Source organism: Hemitrygon akajei, chromosome 9, assembly GCF_048418815.1.
Source record: "Hemitrygon akajei chromosome 9, sHemAka1.3, whole genome shotgun sequence".
Taxonomy (NCBI): Eukaryota; Metazoa; Chordata; class Chondrichthyes; order Myliobatiformes; family Dasyatidae; genus Hemitrygon; species Hemitrygon akajei.
In genome coordinates, this window is record NC_133132.1 from 7,663,216 (window position 1) to 7,685,058 (window position 21,843).

Below are 21,843 nucleotides of genomic sequence, written 5' to 3' on the forward strand. Positions count from 1 at the left end.
AGAAAGAGAGAGAGACACACACCGGTCATTACTGAACACATTCTCCAGGATTTAACACGAGATCGGGTTTCAGCTCAAGATCAGGAGTGCTCGAGTCCGTGAACAGCTGCTAATCTAACATCAGACACGGGTCACTCTGTCTCTGACCTGTCTTCGTCAGTGTGGAGATCAGACGATGTGTGGGCCATCGTCAGGGATAAAAACGAGCTGCATGAACAACAACGATCGGTGGTGATACCGATTCCAGTTGCTGATAGTGCCGGTTTCATTGATTTAACCATGACTGGACAGGAATCGGGAAACTTAGCATCTGATGGCGCCGAGAAAGAATACAGAGGGGAGCAAAACACACACAAAATACTGGAGAATTGAGCAGATGAGGCAGCATCGATGGAACTGAAAAAAACTCTTATTTCCAACGAACATCTGTCTTCAGGACGAAGTGGTGCTTCAATTTACGACGGGTCTCAGAGGGAATAAAGAAACAAATTAGTAACCTGAGGCGAGTGGCGCCGTTAATGGATCAATTCTGCAGCGCAGTTCAACTCGTCAGCAACAGTCGTCAGCAGATCGTGAAATCTGGTTCAGGTGATGAAACCCAATCATTCATCAACAGACACTGAGATCCGACTGTGACGTGAAACACATTACCTGCGTTCTCTTTGATCAACTACTCAGAAGCGGTGAACTTCAAAATGTAAACCCCTCCCAGTCTCGCCTTCCGAAGAACTGTCTGTCCCCAGCACTGGGTTACGCCTGGACAAAGTGTCATTAAAACCCTCCCAGTTACACGTTCCCAGAAAGCGACCCTTCGCCAGCACTCGTACAACTCTGGACAAGTTGTCATTAAAACCCTCCCGGTTACACGTTCCCGGAAAGCGGCCCTTCGCCAGCACACGTACAACTCTGGACAAGGTGTCATTAAAACCCTCCCAGTTACACGTTCCCGGAAAGCTACCCTTCACCAGCACCCGTACAACTCTGGACAAGGTGTCATTAAAACCCTCCCAGTTACACGTTCCCGGAAAGCTACCCTTCACCAGCACCCGTACAACTCTGGACAAGGTGTCATTGAAACACTCCCAGTGACACGTTCCCGGAAAGCGACCCTTCACCAGCACTCGTACAACTCTGGACAAGGTGTCATTGAAACCCTCCCAGTTACACGTTCCCTGAAAGCTACCCTTCACCAGCACTCGTACAACTCTGGACAAGGTGTCATTGAAACACTCCCGGTTACACGTTCCCGGAAAGCTACCCTTCACCAGCACTCGTACAACTCTGGACAAGGTGTCATTAAAACCCTCTCGGTTACACGTTCCCGGAAAGCGACCCTTCACCAGCACTCGTACAACTCTGGACCAGGTGTCATTGAAACACTCCCGGTTACACGTTCCCGGAAAGCTACCCTTCACCAGCACTCGTAAAACTCTGGACAAGGTGTCATTAAAACCCTCTCGGTTACACGTTCCCGGAAAGCGACCCTTCACCAGCACTCGTACAACTCTGGACAAAGTGTCATTAAAACCCTCTCGGTTACACGTTCCCGGAAAGCGACCCTTCACCAGCACTCGTACAACTCTGGACAAGGTGTCATTAAAACCCTCTCGGTTACACGTTCCCGGAAAGCGACCCTTCACCAGCACTCGTACAACTCTGGACAAGGTGTCATTAAAACCCTCCCGGTTACACATTCCCGGAAAGCTACCCTTCACCAGCACTCGTACAACTCTGGACAAGATGTCATTGAGAACCTCCCGGTTACACGTTCCCGGAAAGCTACCCTTCACCAGCACTCGTACAACTCTGGACAAGGTGTCATTAAAACCCTCCCGGTTACACGTTCCCGGAAAGCGACCCTTCACCAGCACTCGTACAACTCTGGACAAGGTGTCATTGAAGGATCGAACAAAGTTCCAGTCGATCCCATGGGTTAGATATAATATTAAAGATTTGTTTCCGGTTGTCATCAATTACGAAAAATCAGAATGTTGAATTGACAGGATCGATATTTCTGATGGCTATTTGCACAGTGATGATTAAGCAGGAAGCATGTAAAATGCTCATAAACATGTTCACACGGGTTAGCATTCAGAAATACTGAACAAGTATTGCTCTGCTCACTCACCAGGAACTCCAGTGACGGCAATGAACACGTACAGTATTTTCTCCACACTCTTGTACCTATCCAACATTGCAGATGTTGTCTCTGTCCAGTGATTTGTTCCTCTGTACTACAGGCGATCTCTCGTAATGAAATGTCGAGGTAACACATGCCTGGGATTTTAATAACATTTAGCGACTCCACAGGGACAAATTTCGACAGATTTAAAAAAAATAGTTTTAAACTATTTACAAACTGCTTACATCAGAGAGGGGCAATCCCCACGGTGACTAATCGTGATTAATTTAGAGAATTAATTTTAGACCATTTTAGTGAGTTAGTTTGTCCCAACAAATTGACTGAACCTTCCGAAGTGTCTTATTAATTAAATGTGATTCCACTGTAAATATGTAGTTCAAAGAACCCATTTGTCAGACACAGAATGTTGAAGTAAGTTATTTCATTGTGGCTTGTGAAATTATACTGAATCACCTAGAATTCTTTTTCCCTGTTTGTGGTTGAATTATTGTTAATGCATGTCAGACATCTCCAGGAAAGGTTGTTATATGTTATTGCATGATTAAACACCTAACTGACAATTCTGTTGAGATAGTAATATCTTTGAATCGTATTTGTAGATCAGGCCATCTTCATTCCACGTGGAACATTGCAGTAGTAGGGCGTATTATAAATCCTAGGAGCTCAACGTCTGATCCTTTCAATTGTAGACCGATATCGTGAACTTCTCATTGTTGTAAATTATGGAACGTTTGGCTACCGGGCGTATGAACTATATTTTGAATAAAAGAGGAGATTTATCGTTTTATCAGAGTGGGTTTCGGAAGGGTAGAATGACATTGGTTTCAGATTTAGGTCTGATAGATTATATTAGGAAAGCACAGTTAAATAACGATGCTGTCATAGCAGTATATTTAACATGGAAAATTCATATGATATCAATGGAAGGAAGGACTTTGATTAAATTATGGAAATACGGATTGAAGGGGAGTATTTTTCTGTGTTTTACCAGCCTGTGCTGGTACGGGTGGGCAAGTTCCTTTCAGGTTTGAATGAGATAGAGATTAATAAGTCACAAGGAGTATTTGTAGCCCTTTATTATTTAATATTATGATTAATGATATTTTTGAGATTGGCACTGGTATGTATAAATCACTGTAAAGATGATGGAATCGATAGATTGGAGGCAGAAATTTCAATTTCAGTTTCAATATTGGATGCGATTAGCAATTAATATATTTGAATCAGGCAGATATATGAGGATTTAAGTTTTCGGTAGCTAATGCAAAAATTAAGTGTTTAACAAATAGGATTAATAGACCTGTATTTGATTTGAAATTGTCCATGTGGAGGACAATAAGCTGACATATTCTACTCGTATGGCTCCCTGCACACAAAGGTTTTGAGGGGATTAGCGACGTGTCAATTTAGTTACAAAAGCTTCAAATATGGATTGAACTTCGTCAATGATTTCCACTTAGCAAATCAGTACCTAAGTGCCTAAGGGTTAGAAATTAAGGGCTTATTTTAAGACCGATGGGATAATGGGCACAAAATGAGGCATCTATACAGATTACATTAAACTGCTTGGGAGTATTGGAGATGGGATAAAACACAAGAAAAGAAGTAACTGTTCTGACACAACTTATAATTGGTCAAACCGTGCTTAATTACTCCATTTGTCTTGTTGGAGAACATAATTCTGGATTGTGTAGGTTTTGTCATTGTGAAACGATTGAAAAAATACTATTGCTACACGAGTGAATCTGCAGATGCTGGAAATAAATAAAAACACAAAATGCTGGCAGAACTCAGCAAGCCAGACAGCATCTATGGGAGGAGGTAGTGACGACGTTTCGGGCCGAAACACTTCATCAGGCGTTAAGTAACATGGGATGCTTGAGGGGGGATAAGAAGTGGGGGGAGGGATAAAGTAGAGAGCTGGGAAGTGATAGGCTGGAGGGAAACGGTCTAGGGGAAGGTGGAGAATTATGGGAAATAAAAGGTAGGGCTGGGGAGAGATTATAGTGAGGGGGGGGGGGAAGAGAGAGAAAGAGAACCAGACTAAAATTATAGATAGTGGTGGGGTAAGGGGTCGCAACGGAGGTCTGTGAGTTGAATGTTCATGCCGGCAGGTAGGAGGCTACCTAGGCGGGAGATAAGGCTAGGCTCCATCGACCTGCGTGTGGCCTCATCTTGACGGTAGAGGAGGCCATGGACAGACATGTCGGCGTGGGAGTGGTCTGTGGAATTGAAGTGTGTGGCCACAGGGAGATCCGGTCACTGCTGGAGGACCGAGCGCCGGTGTTCGGTGAAACGGTCTCCCAGTCTGCGGCGGGTCTCCCCAATGTATAAATGGCCACATCGGGAGCACCGGATACAGTATATCACCACATTTGACTCGCAGGTAAAATGGTGCCTCACCTGAAAGGACTGTCTGGGGCCTGGGATGGTGGTGAGGGAAGAAGTGTAGGGGCAGGTGGGGGCATTTCTTCCTTATTTCCCATAATTCTCCACCTTCCCAATAGACCATTTCCCTCCAGCCTATCACTTCCCAGCTCTCTTCTTTATCCCTCCCCCCACTTCTTATCCCTCCTTCACCATCCCATGTTACTTCACTCCTGATGAAGGGTTTCGGCCCGAAACGTCGTCACTAACGTCTCCCATAGATGTTGTCTGGCCTGCTGAGTTCTGCCAGCATTTTGTGTTTTTATTTCATCCAACTTTTATTTTTTATTTATTTCCAGCATCTGCAGATTCACTCGTGTTGCTTATGAACTAAGCAGGTCGGGCAGCATCCGTTGAAATGTGCAGTCAACGTTTCGGGCCGAGACACTTCGTCAGGACCTTTCTTCTCAAATCTGCTCGCTGTTAAAACTCTCCCCTCTCTCTCGGAGAGGAGAGTTGCCGGCAGAGCTGCGGGCTGCACTGCGCCTGCGATTAGCAGGAGGTTCGCGGCAGCGCCGCAGGTGGGCGGAGGTCTGCACATCGCCGCCCGTGGGAGGGACAACGGAGAGGTAAATCACAAACTAAAAAAAAGTCTACAGATCACACACACAAAATTGTGAGAGGGACAGAGAGAGAGAAAAAAGGGGGGGGGGAGGAACAACAAATAAGTAAATAAGGGACGGGGTAAGAAGGGGAGGAGTGGCATTAACGGAAGTTAGAGAAGTCAATGTTCATGCCATCAGGTTGGAGGCTACCCAGCCGGTATATAAGGTATTGTTCCTCCAACCTGAGTGTGGCTTCATCTTGACAGTAGAGGAGGCCATGGATAGACATATCAGAATGGGAATGGGATGTGGAATTAAAATGAGTGAGATCCTGCTTTCTCTGGCGGACAGAGCATATGTGTTCAGCGAAGCGGTCTCCCAGTCTGCGTCGGGTCTCACCAATATATAAAAGGCCGCACCCGGAGCACCGGACGCAGTATACCACACCAGCCGACTCACAGGTGAAGTGTCGCCTCACCTGGAAGGACTGTCTGGGATCCTAAATGGTGGTGAAGGAGGAAGTGTAAGGGGAGGTGTAGCACTTATTCCGTTTACAAGGATAAGTGCCAGGAGGGAGATCATTGGGAAGGGATGGGTGGTGGGGCGGTATGAGTGGACAAGGGAGTAGCGTAGGGAGCGATCCCTGCGGAAACAGAAATAGGGGGGAGGGAAGGATGTGTTTGGAGGTAGCGGAAGTGATGGAGAATTATATGTTGGACACAGAGGCTGGTGGGGTCGTAGGTGAGGACAAGGGGAACCCTATCCTAAGTGTGGTGGTGGGCAGATGGGGTGAGGGCAAATGTGCGGGAAATGGGAGAGATGCGTTTGAGAGCGGATTTGATGGTGGAAGAAGGGAAGCCCCTTTGTTTAAAAATGGAAGACATCTCCTTTGTTAAATTCACTACCGTGATGGTTTTGTCAAGGGCAGGTCCTGCCTTGCAAGCCTGATGGAATTGTTTGAGGATGTGACTAAACACATTGATGAAGAGCAGTACATGTAGTGTATATGGATTTCAGCAAGGCATTTGATAAGGTACCCCATGCAAGGTTTATTGAGAAAGTAAGGAGGCATGGCATCCAAGGGGACATTGCTTTGTGGATCCAGAACTGGCTGCCCACAAGAAGGCAAAGAGTGGTCGTAGATGGGTCATTTTCTGCATGGATGTTTGTGACCAATGGTGTGCCTCAGGGATCTGCTCTGCGAACCTTATTCTTCATATTTTTTATAAATTACCTGGATGAGGAAGTGGAGGGATGGGTTAGTAAGTTTGCTGATGTCACAAAGGTTGGAGGTGTTGTGGACAGTGTGGAGGGCTGTCAGAGGTTACAGCGGGACATTAATAGGATGCAAAACTGGGCTGAGAAGTGGCAGATGGTGTTCAACTCAGATAAGTGTGAAGTGGTTCATTTTGGTAGGTCAAATATGATGGCAGAATATAGTATTAATGGTAAGACTGTTGGCAGTGTGGAGGATCAGAGGGATTGTGGGGTGCGAATCGATAGGACACTCAAAGCTGCTACGCAGGTTGGCTCTGTGATTAAGAAGGCATACGGTTTATTGGCCTTCCTCAACTGTGGAACTGAATTTAGGAGCCGAGAGATAACGTTGCAGCTATATAGGAGACTGGTCAGACCCCACTTGGAGTACTGTGCTCAGTTCCGGTCACCTCACTACAGGAAGGATGTGGAAACCATAGAAAGGGTGCAGAGGAGATTTACAAGGATATTGCCTGGATTGGGGAGCATGTCTCCTGAAAGCAGGTTGAGTCAACTTGGCCTTTTCTCCTTGGAACGATGGAGGATGCGAGGTGACCTGATAGAGATGTACAAGATGATGAGAGGCATTGATCATATGGATAGTCAGAGGCTTTTTCCCCAGGGCTGAAATGTTTGCCACAAGGAGACACAGGTATAAGGTGCTTGGAAGTAGGTACAGAGGAGATGTCAGGGGAATTTCTTTAGCAGAGACTGGTGAGTGCGTGGAATGAGCTTCCGGCAATGGTAGTGGAGGTGGGTACGACAGGGTCTTTTAAGAGACTTTTGGATAGGTAGATGGAGCTTGAAAATATAGAGGACGATGGGTATCCCTAGTAATTGCTAGGTAGGGACATTTTCGGCCTACTTTGTGGGCCGAAGGGCCTGTATTGTGCTGTAGGTTTTCTCTGTTTCTATATTATGAATTGGATTGAACTGCTGCTACAAAGTTAACAAATTTCACGACACATGCCGGTGATAATCAACTTGATTCTGATTCTGATTGTATTTTGATCTGGGAGAAGAAAGCCAAAGGGATGATGGAGGATTCGTTAGTTTTATGAACAAAACATCTGTAGATGTGAAGTTACCACTATCCAGGACAATTAATGAGACAGTTGGGTAAAAAGAGTCCGAAGAATTTTCTCGCCAGAGCTTTTGCACACCGCCCATATGTGATTTGCTTGCTAAATGTTGCCTTAAGCTGTCAGATTTCCAAATATCACTCCACAGACTCCCACTTGCAAATTCTCCAGCACCTTTTGCATCGCCACAATACACACGGGTAACACCAGTTTCTGTATTGTACATAAATATTTCCCCCGAGCACTCCCGCAGGTGACTGACAATGGTGAACTCATTGATGGCTAAGCCAATGAAAATGAAGGGAAGGGCTGTAGTCTGTCTCATTGGAGTCAGGCACATTTGTGATGTGAAAGCTACTTGTTGCCCAGGGCAAAGGTGTTTGATATCATTATGAACCCAGAGAGAATGGGTCAAAACATGTCCTCACCTGTACAAAAGTTCAGAACAAGAAGAGGTGGAACAAGCAACACACACAAAATGCTGGAGGAACTCAGCAGGCCAGGCAGCATCTATGGAAAAGAGTACTAATGCTGAGTTCCTCCAGCATTTTGTGTGTGTTGCTTGGATTTCCAGCATCTGCAGATTTTCCTTGTTTGTGATTTTCTCAGTAGAACAATAGTGAAAAAAACTTACTCCCTGACATCTTCTACGTACCTACTTCCAAGCCCCTTAAAACTGAGCCCTCTCTACAGATTTTCTCTTGTTTGTGATTGGAGGTAGAACAAAAATGATTTTCTCAACCGGTGATGTAAAAGATTTTGTTCCCTTTCTCCGAGTTCCCAATCTTTGCATTTAGACAGCTGGAACTCAGCTCTGTCTGAGAGATCCATCGGTCCTCATTCCCTCATCAGCCGGAAGCTCCCCGGAGCCCAGGTACGGATCGTGGAGCTGAGAGACAGGGAAGAGAGTAGGACTGTCCTGGGATTGCGGTCCACGGTGTCCGGATATCACAACAATCGTCCCTCAGTCAGTGTTGAAAACTTTGGGCTGCAGATTCTGTTACCTTCTTCTTCTTGTTTTACGGCGGTTGGCACCCAGCTTAATGATGCATTACCGCCACCTTCTGCTCCGGAGAGTGGATCAGACGAGAGACTCACACCCTAAATCCCTTCACCCATTCACACACACCCTAATCTACTCTTTATCCTTTCTTCTTTGGCCGTCCCAGTACCCTATTCCTGCTTATCCATCATATCCTCTTAAAAATAAAACCCTGTATCCCTTAAGAAAGCTAAAAGTACCCTGACCCGTGCGCTCTCACCCATGCCCAGTAACCCTTTTACTGTGAATTCCTGCACCCCCAATTCCCTTAGATTAATTCCCTTCATCTCTCTCTGTATCCCGTACTTCCCACAACTCAGACTACATGTTCTACTGACTCCTCTTCCTGACATTCCTCATACAGTCCTGTCTGGTGTTCCCCTATCAATTTCAGTGTTTTGTTTAGTGCACAGTGCCCCAGCCTTAACCGAGTCCACACAGTTTCCTCTTCAGTATCCACTGCCTACCCTAGTACCTGTAACACTCCTCTGGATTTGAGATAAATGCCTCCCTTTCCCCTCCCTCTCCCATTTTTCTTGCCACATTCTGATCATTCTTTTTCCAGATTAGCCTCTGCTTTACTGATACTAATGTGCATTTCTGCATTTTCTTTCTTTAACGCCCTCTCTGCCAACTCATCCACCCTCTCGTTTCCCTTCACCCCTACATGTGCTTGAACCCATAGAAATTTAACCTGACATCCCCAATTTGCAACTCTTGTGACGCGGCTGACTGAAGGACTTCATGAAGTACATCTTGCCGGCTGTTTGAGTGAAAAGACTTTAAATTTGCTAGAACTGAGAATGAATCTGATCATATCAACACTTTGACATGTCTTGCTTTCTCCACCCAACACAACACAACCAACACTGCCATCATCTCCACTGTATTCACCGCAAACTTATCAGGTTCTTCTGCTGATTGCAATTGCGTTTGCTGGTAAAGCCACCCCAAACCCTGTCACTCCTGTTTCAGGTTCCTCAGCACCATCCGTATAAATCTGAGTATAACCACTACACTTTTCCATCACAGGGCAGTTAAATGCACGTACCAAATCAGTTTCATATTTTCCTTTCCTTTTTGCCAGTCTATGTTAGGCCATACAATCTTCCATGGAGCTACAACCAGATAAACTACTGAAAGACTTATTCTTAGATCAAACACTCCACATTCTTTAGCAATATCATTCCCTACCCGACTAAATTTATCTCTCTGAAACTTCCCATTCTCCCAGCACTCCTGCAACACTCCTTTTGCAGGGTGAGAATCATTGTGCCCCTGCAAATTAGCCCAGTAGTTTGCCATCAATTGCTTCCTTCTTAATTCCAAAGGCATTACTCCCATTTCTACCTGTAGGGCTGATATTGGTGATGTTTTAAAAGCCCCACTGCACACTCTCAAAACCTGAGCCTGAAACACATCCAGTTTCCTTATAAGAGACCTAGCTGCTGATCCATATTCCACACTTCCATAATCCAACAGAGATCTTACTAAATCCACATATATTCTCTTTAATGCTGAACAACTTGCTCCCCATTCCCTACCAGTCAAACATCTCATCACATTTATTACTTTTTTACATTTCTCCTCAACTTTCCTGATATGGTCTGCCCATGGCAACCGTGAATCAAATTTAACTCCCAGAAATTTAAGTAATCCAAACCTTTCAAATTCTATCCCATACATCCTTAACTTCTTCCCTACCTCAATTCTTTTCCTGATGAAACATGCAGTTTGATTTTTTTCTACTGAAAATCTACATCTGCAATCAGAACCCACTCCACCACTTCATCAATTACTCCTTGAAGCTTCCTGATGATATGCTCCGTGTTCCTGCCTCTCTTCCACAAGGCCCCATCATCCACAAACAGTGACCTACCTATATCCACTGGTACCTTTGTGAAAACATCATTGATCATAATGATGAATAGTAACGGGCTAATCACACTACCCTGAGGTGTGCCTGAGGTGAGGCGACACTTCACCTGTGAATCGTGCCGGTCGCACATTGTGTCCGCTGCTCCCAATGCGGCCGCCTCTACCCTGGTGACACGGGTTCCTCCGCAGTTGTGCGGGGGTAGGGTTGTCTTTTTTTGGGGGGGGGTCGATGTCATTGTTCCCTTTTGTGCGGGACGGGTGGGTTTTGGGGGTTGATGATCAGGATGCCGTTCTTTTTTATACGGTGGGTGGGGTGGGCATTTGATTTTTCTTTCTGATAGGGTTCCCCTTGTCCTCACCTAACACCCTATCAGCCTCGAGATCCAACGTATAGTTCACCGCAACTTCCACCACCTTCAAAGGGATCCCACTACTAATCACATCTTTCCCTCCCCCCCATCTTTCTGCTTTCTGCAGGGATCGCTGCCTACGTGACTCCCTTGTCCACTCGTCCCCGCCCCCCATCCCTTCCCACCGATCTCCCTCCTGGCATTTATCCTTGCAAGCGGAACAAGTGCTACACCTGCCCTTACACTTCCTCCCTCACCACCGTTCAGGGCCCCAGACAGTCCTTCCAGGTGAGGCGATACTTCACCTGTGAGTCGGCTGGTGTGGTATACTGTGTCTGGTGCTCCTGGTGGGGCCTTTAATATATTAGTGAGACCCGACACAGACTGGGAGACCGTTTCGCTGAACACCTACCCTCGGTCCACTGGAGAAAGCAGGATCTCCTAGTGGCCACACATTTTAATTCCACATCCCATTCCCATTCTGATATGTCTATCCATTGCCTCCTCTACTGTCAAGATGAATCCACACTCAGGTTGGAGGAACAAAACCTTGTATACCGGCTGGGTAGCCTCCAACCTGATGGCATGAACATTGACTTCTTTAACTTCCGTTAATGACCCTCCTCCCCTTCTTACCCCATCCCTGATATATTTAGTTCTTCCCCCTCCTTTTTTCCCTCACTTTCTGCCCATCACTCTGCCTGTTCTCCATCTCCCTCTGGTGCTCCCCTCCCCCTTTCTTCCCGTCCCATATCCTTTCCCTTCTCCAGTTCTATATCCCTTTTGCCAATCACCTTTCCAGCTCTCAGCTTCACCGCACCCCTTCCGGTCTTCTCCTATCATTTCACATTTTCCCCTCCCCCTCCTACTTTGAAATCTCTTACTATCTTTCCTTTCAGTTAGTCCTGACGAAGGGTCTCGGCCCGAAATGTCGACAGTACCTCTCCCTATAGATGCGGCCTGGCCTGCTGCGTTCCACCAGCATTTTGTGTGTGTTGCTTGACAAAGCCATGTTGGCTATTCCTAATCATATTATACCTCTCCAAATGTTCATAAATCCTGCCTCTCAGGAACTTCTCCATCAACTTACCAGCCACGGAGGTAAAACTCACTGGTCTATATTTTCCTGGGCTATCTGTACTCCCTGTCTTGAATAAGGGAATAACATCCGCGACCCTCCAATCCTCTGGAACCTCTCCCAAACCCACTGATGATGCAAAGATCATCGCCAGAGGCTCAGCAATCTCCTCCCTCGCCTCCCACAATACCTCTCAATCAGTCCAGGCGACTTATCCAACTTGATGCTTTCCAAAAGCTCCAGCACATCCTCTTTCTTAATATCGTCATGCTCAAGCTTTTCAGTCCACTACATGTCATCACTACAATCACCAAGTATTTATTTCCATAGTGAATACTGAATTAAAATATTCATTAAGTACCTCTGCTGTATTTTTCTGGTTCCATACACACTTTCCCACTCTTACATTTGATTGGTCCTATTCTTTCACGTCTTATCCTCTTGCTCTTCACATACTTGTAGAATGCCTTGGGGATTTCCTTAATCCTGCCCGCCAAGGCCTTCTCATATCCCCATCTGGCTCTCCAAATTTCCTTCTTAAGCTTTTCCTGTTCGCCTTATAATCTTCTAGATCTCTAACATTACCTAGCTCTCTGAATCTTTTGTAAGCACTTTTTTTTCTTGTCTAGATTTACTCTAACCTTTGTACACCACGGTTCCTGTACACTGCCATAACTTCCCTGTCTCATTGGAGCGTACCTATGCAGAACTCCACACAAATATCCCCTGAACATTTGCCCCATTTCTTCCGTACCTTTCCCTGAGAACATCGTTCCCATGTAAGCTTCTAAGTTCCTGTCTGATAGCCTCATAATTCCCCTTACTCCAATTAAACACTTTTCTAACTTGTCTGTTCCTATCTCTCTCCAATGCTATAGTAAAGGAAATAGAATTACGATTGCTATCTCCAAAATGCTCTCCCACTAGAGATCTGACACCTGACCACCTTCATTTCCCAATACCAAATCAAGTACAGTCACTCCTCTTGTAGGCTTATCTACATAATGTGTCAAGAAACCTTCCTGAACACACCTAAAACTCCACCCCATCTAAACCCCTTGCTCTAGAGATATGCCAATCAATATTTGGGAAATTAAAATCTCCCATCACGACAACTCTGTTATTATTACACCTTTCCAGAATCTTTCCACAATTAACACAGTTAAACCTACCTTGTTCTGTTACCGCCTACACCCGTTTGAGCCAAAGCCCTATCACTCCGCTGCCCACTGGATATGGCGGTCTTCTTATTAAACATTTCCTGCTCTACTGGCTGGCGTCACAGGCCTGCGCAGTCTTGCCTGTCTTTACCACGAGTAGTAAAATTCCTTCTCTCCAAAACACCCTCAGCCGTTCCACTCGCAGCCTTCTTGCTTCGAATCATGAAGAAATATAGATAAAAAATAATTAAATAATGATTGTAATAATAAATAAATAAATGGATCTTTTTTATTATTCTTTATACCGTATACAGATATTGAATAGATTAAATGTCTTGCAAAAAACAGAAACAATATATATTAAAAATGTGAGATAGTGCCCAGGGGTTCAGTGTCCATGTAGGAATCAGATGGCAGAGCGGAAGAATCTGTTCCTGAATCTCTGAGTGTGTGCCTTCAGGCTTTGGTACCTCCTCCCTGATGGTAACAGTGAGAAAAGGGCATGCCCTGGGTGCTGGAGGTCCTTCATAATGGGTGCTGCCTTTCTGAGACACCGCTCACTGAAGATATCTCGGGTACTTTTTAGGCTAGTGCCCAAGATGGAGCTGACTACTTTTACAACCCTTTTTACAAGAAAGGAGGTGCATACCAGGCAAAGGCAGATAGGACCACATGGTGTAGTTATGAAGTTCAGGAAATTCAAGTCAACACTTATGAAAGAAATAAAAGTAAGCAATATCTTTATAGCAAAAAGATTGCAAGGGAAAAAATTAATCCTCTGGACGATCAGAATGGTGATCTATACAGGAGGTAAAAGAGATGGGGGATATTTTAAATATATTTTTGCATCTGTGTCTATTCGGGAGATGGACACAGAATCTATAAAAGTGAGGCAAAGCAGCATCAACTTCATGGACCCTGTACAGATTACAGAGGTGGAGGGGTTTGCTGCCTTAAGGCAAATTACAATGGATAAATCTGGGCCTGACAAGTTGTTCCCTGGGACCCTGTGGAAGACAAGTGCAGAAATTTTTGGGGCCCATGCACAGATATTTAAATCATCCCCAGTGACAGGTAATGGACTGTAGGATTGGAGGACAGACAATGTTGCTCAACTGTTCAAGAAAGGCTCTAAAAGTAAACTAAGAAATTGTACGTTGGTGAGCTTGACATCAGTAGGGGGAATGTTATTGGAACGTATGTGCAGGAACCGGATATATAGGCAGTCCCTGGGTTGCGTACGAGTTCCTCTCCTAAGTCCGTCTTTAAGTCGGATTTGTACATAAGTCCGATCAAGTACATCCGGTATTATTTAGTGTCAGTTAGTCAAACGTTTGTCTTGGTATATAGTATATAATTTACCTGTATGCATATAAAACACTTAGGAAACGTATGTATTCCAATAATTAAATGACTGCGTTGCTTAGTAATAATTGTAGCTTCCATCGGGGCAGGGCCTTTCACATGCTCCATTATTCTCACTTTATCCGTTATCGTGTAAAATTGTTCTGATCGTTGACTGACCGTAGCCTAACGCTTTTCCAATGACCGATGGCGTTTCATCTCTTTCCAAACGCTTTATTATTTCCACTTTATTTTCAATTGCGACCGCTTCCCGTCAATGGAACAGAAACACTGCTGGTGGCGGGTCCCGAGGTCTACTGGGTCCTAAGGACCACCGCACTGAGACAGGCTAAATGGGACAAGTGGGGGCTGTGCTGGGTTTGGGTATTTGATCCTCCACGATATTCCGCATGGGGAATTTAAACTGGAGGTGGCAGTGTGTTTTGAAGAGGTCGAGTTGCGAGCTCGACATCAACACGGCACGGGAGTCACTGGATTTACATCAACCCAGCATGGCAGCAGTCTGTCACCGGATCGAACTCAGCAACCTCCGTTCTCGAATCTCGAGCCCGGCGCTGATCTCACTGAGCCACCGTCCGACCGGAACGGGGAGTGGGGTCAGGGTGAATATTACTAAGAAAATTTTAAGCCAAATACAAAGTTAAACACTCAACACTGTGTCAACAGCAATGACTTAAAATGGCAGATGGCGTTCTCCTTCCTCGGTTCATAAGTATGAGTTGTCCGTAAGTCGGAAGTTCGTAACTCGGAGACTACCTGTAAAAGTATTTGGATAGATGAGGACTGATTAAGGATAGACAGCATGGCTTTGTGCATGGTAGGTCATGTCTAACTAATTTTATAGAGTCTCTCGAGGAAATTATCAAGAAAGTGACTGAGGGCAAGGCAGTGGATGTTGTCTACATGGACTTTAGCAAGGCACTTGACAAAGTCTCATATGGGATGTTGGTCAAGAAGGTTCAGTCACTCAGCATTCACGATGAGATAGTAAATTGGATGAGACACTGGTTTTGGGAGAAGCCAGAGTGTGGAAGCAGATGGTTGCCTCTCTGACCGGAGGCCTGTGACTAGTGGTGTGCCGGAGGGATCAGTGATGGATCCGTTGTTGTTTGTCATCTATTTCGGTCATCTGGATGATAACATGGTTAGCTGAATCAGCAAACTTGTGGATGGCACAAAGACTGGGAGTGTAGTGGAATGTGAGAAGACTATCATGGCTTGCAGTGCGAAGTGAACCAGCTGGAGAAATGGGTTGAGAAATGGAAAATGGAAGTTAATGCAGGCAAGTGTGAGATGTTGCACTTTGGTAGGACTTACCAGGGTGGGTCTTATACAGTGACTGGTCGGGCACTGAGGAGTGTTGTTGAAGAAAGGGATCTAGGAATACAGGTCTATATTTCACTGAAAGTGGTGTCACAGTTCGATAGGGACGGAAAGAAAGGTTTTGGCTCATTGCCCTTCATAAACCAAAGTACTGAGTACAGGAGATGGATGTCATGTTGAAGTTGTACAAGACATCGGTGAGGCCTAATTTGGGGTGTTGTGTGCAGGTTTGGTCACCAGTCTACAGGAAAGACGTGAAAGAGGTTGAAAGAATTCAGAGAAAATTCACAAGGATGTTGCCAGGTCTGGAGGACTTGGGTTATAAGGAAAGATTGAACAGGTCTGGGGCTTTATTCCTTGGAATGTAGAAGATTGAGGGGTGATTTGATGGAGGTATACCACAATTTTGAGGGTTATAGGTGGCATAAATGCAAGCTGGCTTTTTCCACTGAGATGGGGTGGGACTACAACCAGAGGTCATGGATTAAGGGTGAAAGGTGAAACGTTAAGGCGAACATGAGGTGAAACGTCTTCACACAGACAGTCATTAGGGTGTGGAATGAGCAGCCAGCACAAGTGGTGCAGGTGAGCTCAATTGCAACATGTTGGAGGTTTGTATATGTACCTGGATGGTAGGGATATGGGAGTTGAAAGTTTAAATAGATCAGCATCAACTAGATGGGCCAAAGGGTCTGTTTCAGTGTTATTCTTTACCATGACTGTGACAAGAACCTTATATAATACTAATATTCACTCTAATTCCTTTTAACAGTTGTGCAGACCAACCATACATGTGAAGAGGAGATATTTACATGGCATTAAAACTGTGGCACTTTAAATTAACGGTACATAAAAGAAAATCCCAGCTGCACGTTAACAAAGGCTATTTGTGTAAGAGTGTTTCAGTTACTGTGGGGCCAGGAACCCATACCGCTGAGTGGGAACAGGGAATAATACCAATGGAGAGAGTCAAACTGAGCCAGGTCACAGATTGGAGATGGCAGAAATGTCCCATTCTTATAGAGACAGGAAGAGCATCAGAGAGTTTGATGGTCATTCCAGATACCAGCACTGTGCCCAGTTAGAAGATGATTTCTCTCTCCACCTTAGTTTGAACTTCACTGTAACAGTGTGATGCCAGATCACACCTTGACAACTCAAGTGATTTCATCTGAAATGTTGTCTTACACCCATTGATGAATTTTGTAATCTTTTTACAGCTTAAAAATGACAAGGAATTCATCTACAGGAATCTCGAACACAACACACCGTTTATTCTGTCTCTGTCCATATATTTAAGAAGTGGAGCAAGGGATTCACTCGATCATCCTTCCTGCTCAGTCTGTGGGAATGGATTCACATGGTCAGCTCAACTGAAGGTACATCAGCAAGTTCACACTTTGACAAGGCCATCCACCTGTTCTGTGGGTGAGAAGGGTTTCAGTTGATCATTCCACCCGTGGACACACCGGTCAGTTCACACTGGACAGAGGCTGGTCATCCGCTGAATTTGTGGGGAAGGATTCACTCGGTCATCTGACCTAATGGCTCACCAGCGAGTTCACACTGGGGACCGGCCGTACACCTGCTCGGACTGTGGGAAGGGATTCACTCAGTCATCCCACCTACAGAGACACCAGTCAGTTCACACTGGGGAGAGGCCATTCACCTGCTCGGACTGTGGGAAGGGATTCACTCAGTCCTCAGAACTTCAGAGACACCAGCGATCTCACTCTGGGGAAAAGCCGTTCAACTGCTCAGTCTGTGGGAAGGGATTCACTCGATCATCTAATCTACTGAGACACCAGCGATCTCACACTGGGGAGAGACCGTTCACCTGTTGAGTCTGTGGAAAGGGATTCACTCAATCGTCTGACCTTCAGAGACACAAGCGATCTCATTCTGGGGAGAAGCCGTTCACCTGCTCAGACTGTAGGAAGGGATTCACTCGGTCATTTAATCTACTGAGACAACAGTCAGTTCACACCGGGGAGCGGCCGTTCACCTGCGCAGAATGTAGGAAGGGATTCACTCGGTCATCTGAACTACTGGCACACCAGCGAGTTCACAGTGAGGAGAAGCCTTTCACCTGCTCAGACTGTGGGAAGAGATTCACTCAATCATCCACCCTACAGAAACACCAGTAAGATCACACTGGGGAGAAGCCGTTCACCTGCTATGAATGTGGAAAGGGATTCACTCGGTCATCTCATCTACAGAGACACCAGCGAGTTCACACTGGGGAGAGGCCAATCACCTGGTCAGTCATTGGGAAGAAAGTCTCTCAGCCATCTCCACCGAATGTGCATCATTGAGTTCACACTGGGGAGATGCCGTTCACCTGCTGTGAATGTGGGAAGCCATTCACTCGGTAATCTAACCTTGTGACACACTACCCGGTTCACACTGGGGAGAAAGTTTCAATAAGCTGCATACTGGATATTTCTCCGTCACCGTTGCTGAATGCAATTTCGAGAGTGACTGTAGGTGCTCAACTCTGCAATTATTGCTGCTGCCCACCACACCCAGTTCTGCACCCTGGTCACTGGGCACGGGAGGAGTTTCTTCTGCTGCACATTCACCTTTAATGGGACTGGAGTTTAATATTCTGGATCTGAGACAAATAAATCAGTTCTATTTTGAACACTGCCTCCAGTACTTAGTGAATTTATAACACACCCAGTATATGGTAGAGAGTGAACTCAGGCCGGCTGGACCCTGCCAGTGATTCAGTTCCACGACAGTCCTTTTAAATCCTCCCCTGTTGTTCCCCTCTCGCTCTCCCTGTGGTGATGGGCTCCAAACAGTCACCACTCTGTGGGTGAAGAGGTTTCCCTTGAATTTCCTGCAGACTGAAGAAGTCGAGCTGACTGCAGTTCTGTCTGCGATGTTCTTCACCCCTCTAATCTCTGGGCTGAGGGTGAACAACAACATGGATTATCCTATCTGAAATAATGCATTGATTATCATATAAATTGTATGATTTTGACTCTGAAACTGGATCCGGCTTGAATTTATGGTGCCTTTATGAAGTGGTGGTGGGAATTCATGAGTTTGTGTTCTAAAGCAAGATTCTGGTGAATGATGTTTGCCACTTGATTGTACCTGTGTAAGTAATCAGATTGAGTTAAACTGCTGCAGGATCCTGGAATGTGTTGGATTGTGTTTGGTTTCTCTTGGCATTTTCTGCACCATCTGCCTTGTTCGTTTGTATTTCATGTATTTTTGATTTTTTTCCTTTGGTTAACCACCTTGTCTTGTATTTCTGTAAGAAACTCCTCTGTTTCTGGGAAGAGGTCTCCAACTCTCTGTCAGCATCTCGTCTGTACAGATCGTTGGGATGTCTCCCATGGAGGGTCATACTCATTCCACTGGTTAATGTTTTCTTCCATAGTGATGATTCATTTTTCTGAGTTGGACTCTCATTTAGGGTTTCTGGTCTGTATTTCTTATCACGATTGCATATACACACATGGAGTGCTGAATCCTGCTCATTTTTGATGAAAATAAATACTTAGAAGTGTTATCTGACTGTTGTGTGATTTTTCTTTTCCATTTGTTATTTCTCTTCCCCCTTCTGTCCAAGGGAGTGTTAATACTAGTGGGTCTGAGAGTAAATAGTCGTTTCTAAAGTTGTCAGTTCAGTTCCTTTTTATTTTTGTAAATTTTACTGATTGAAATGGGACCAAGATATTTTTATTAAAAAAGTCAATGTCGGTATTGATGAAAGTGTTTATTGCCTGTGTTGTATTTGTTAAATGTTAAGCTCTGTTTGGCAACATTTTTAAGCCTTGAACTAAAATCTGTCAAAGAAATCTATTTTCTTTGCTTGTTGATATTCCGGATACGTGGGTGTCAGGGGTCCCGATGAAGGGTCTTGGCCTGAAATATTGATTCCTATCCATAGGTGCTGCCTGACGTGCTGAGCTCCTCCAGCACTTCGTGTGTAGTTCTGTAGATTGCTAGAATCTGCAGGTCCTCTAGTTTGCCAGATACTTACGTTTCTTGAAAGAACAAGCTGTAGTGGGGTTATGTTGCTCTGTTGGTAAAATATTAAACAAAATCATTAGAAAGAGGTGGCATGGGTTGGAAGGTGTAAATTCTATGGGTAGAATTAAGGAACAGCAAATGTAAATAAACAATCCCTGATGGCAATTGTATAGAGACCTCGAAACTGTAGTAAGTATGTGGTCCACAAATTACAATGGGAGATAGAAAATGCGTGCCAAAAGGGCAATGTTACAATAGTCATGGGGGATTGTCATGCAGGTGATTAGGATAATTAGGATTGTGTTGGTCTCAAGTGGAGGAATTTCTAGAATGCCTACAAGATGCTTTTTTAGAGCAGCTCGTGGTTGAGCCCAATTGGGGATCAGCTATTCTGGATTGAGTGTTGTAATGAACCGGAATTAGTTAGGTCACTTATGTTCAAAGAACCCTTAGGGGCAAGTGATCGTAATATGATCAAATTCACCCTGACATTAGAGAAACAGAAGCTAAAGTCAGGTGTGGAATAAACTGAATTAGAGAGGCATGAGAGGAAAATTGTTCAAAATTGATTTGAGAAGAATATGGGCAGGAATGAAAACAGAGCAGCAATGGCTGGAATTTCTGGAAGTGATTCGGAAGGCACAGATTATACACAGTGACATGCAAAAGTTTGGGCGCTCCTAGTCAAAATTTGTGTTACTCTGAATAGTTAAGCGAGTAAAAGATAACCTGATTTCCAAAAGGCATAAAGTTAAAGATGACACATTTCTTTAATAGTTTAAGCAAGATTACCTTTTTATTTCCATCTTTTACAGATTCAAAATAACAAAAAAGGAAAAGGGCCCAAAGCAGAAGTTTGGGCACCCTGCATGGTCAGTACTTAGTAACACCCCCTTTGGCAAGTATCACAGCTTGTAAATGCTTTCTGTAGCCAGCTAAGAGTCTTTCAATTCTTGTTTGGGTAAATTTCTGGGTTAAGTCATTAGAAGCAAAGCACTGACTGTGGAAATTACAAATTAGAATATTATTAGAGTCACAGAGCCCAGCAGCACTGAAAGAGGCCCTTCGGCCCTTCTAGTCAATCCCAACTTGATTTTGTTTTTACTGCCTAGTTCCAACTACCTGCACCATAGCCTCCATACACCTCCCATCCATGTTATCTCCCAAATTTCTCTTCAGTGTCTAAATCGAACCCACATCCATTACTTCCGCTGGCAGCTCATTCCACACTCCCACCAAGCTCTGCGTGAAGAATTCCCCTTCCGATTCCCAGAAAATAATTCACTTATGCCCAAATTGGGGGTGAGAGGGAGGACGGGGCAGAGAGGGAAGGCAGTAAGGGCCGGGGGTGATAGAGTGTGGAGAGGGGAACAGAGGGGTGTGTTTATTCTTAATATCTTTCTGAAAAAGTAATTGTTTGACATTACTTGCTGCAAACCTACTATCCATACCCTGTACATTCTCAACCAAACTATTGATCCAGACGACAAGATCAAAGTAAATTTTATTATCAGTGTACATGCATGTCACCACATATTACGCTAAGATTCTTTTTCCTACAGGAACACTTAGCAAATCTATAGAATATTAACAGGATCAATGAAAGATGAAGTAGGGCATGGAACTGGTTCTGTCCTAGCTTGGAGAAGTTCTGGAAAGATGTCTTCACTACGTTATCGTGTATTCTGAATCCGCACCTAGAACCAAACCCCTTAATTGCTCTGTTCGGTTTTTGGGGCGAGACAGATTTATGTCTGGGTCCGACCAAATGCCGAATATTATCCTTTGCCTCTCTCCTGGCTAGACGCTTGATCCTTCTTAGATGGAGAGCTGTTGCCCCGCCCACTCATGCTCAATGGCTTAACGACATCATGGCCTGCTTGGACCGCGAAAAAATTTATTATTCAGTTCTCAATTTGGATCTAAAGTTCCATAAGGTCTGGGGACCTTTTATCGAGTACTTTCATAACCTTCCTCTTGACTAGGGTTTTTTTTTCTTTTCGGTCCCTTGCTTTCAGCTCCCTTTTTTTTTCTGGTAGAAGGCATTATTATCCTCTGTTGCTAAGTGTATTCACAGTCAGGGAGTTTGGCTGTCCTGACGTATACTCTCTATATTGTGTTGTGGTTGGTCTGGAGTTGCTGTTGTTTTTTCTTGTGTTGTGGGGCTTGGGGAGGATATTAAGCTTACTTGTCTTTAATTTAG

General features: G+C 44.8%; 1 protein-coding gene across 1 annotated transcript in view; it reads left to right on the forward strand.

Annotated features, from left to right (window-relative positions):
• Nucleotides 1-518: 518 nt before the first annotated feature.
• LOC140733782 (uncharacterized) overlaps nt 519-21,843 on the forward strand; it is a 29,325-nt gene continuing 8,000 nt past the window's right edge. The window contains exons 1-3 of the mRNA XM_073057538.1: nt 519-588; nt 1,441-1,932; nt 5,022-5,139. Coding sequence (XP_072913639.1) covers nt 519-588; nt 1,441-1,932; nt 5,022-5,139 — 680 coding nt within the window. The remainder of the gene's footprint in view (nt 589-1,440; nt 1,933-5,021; nt 5,140-21,843) is intronic.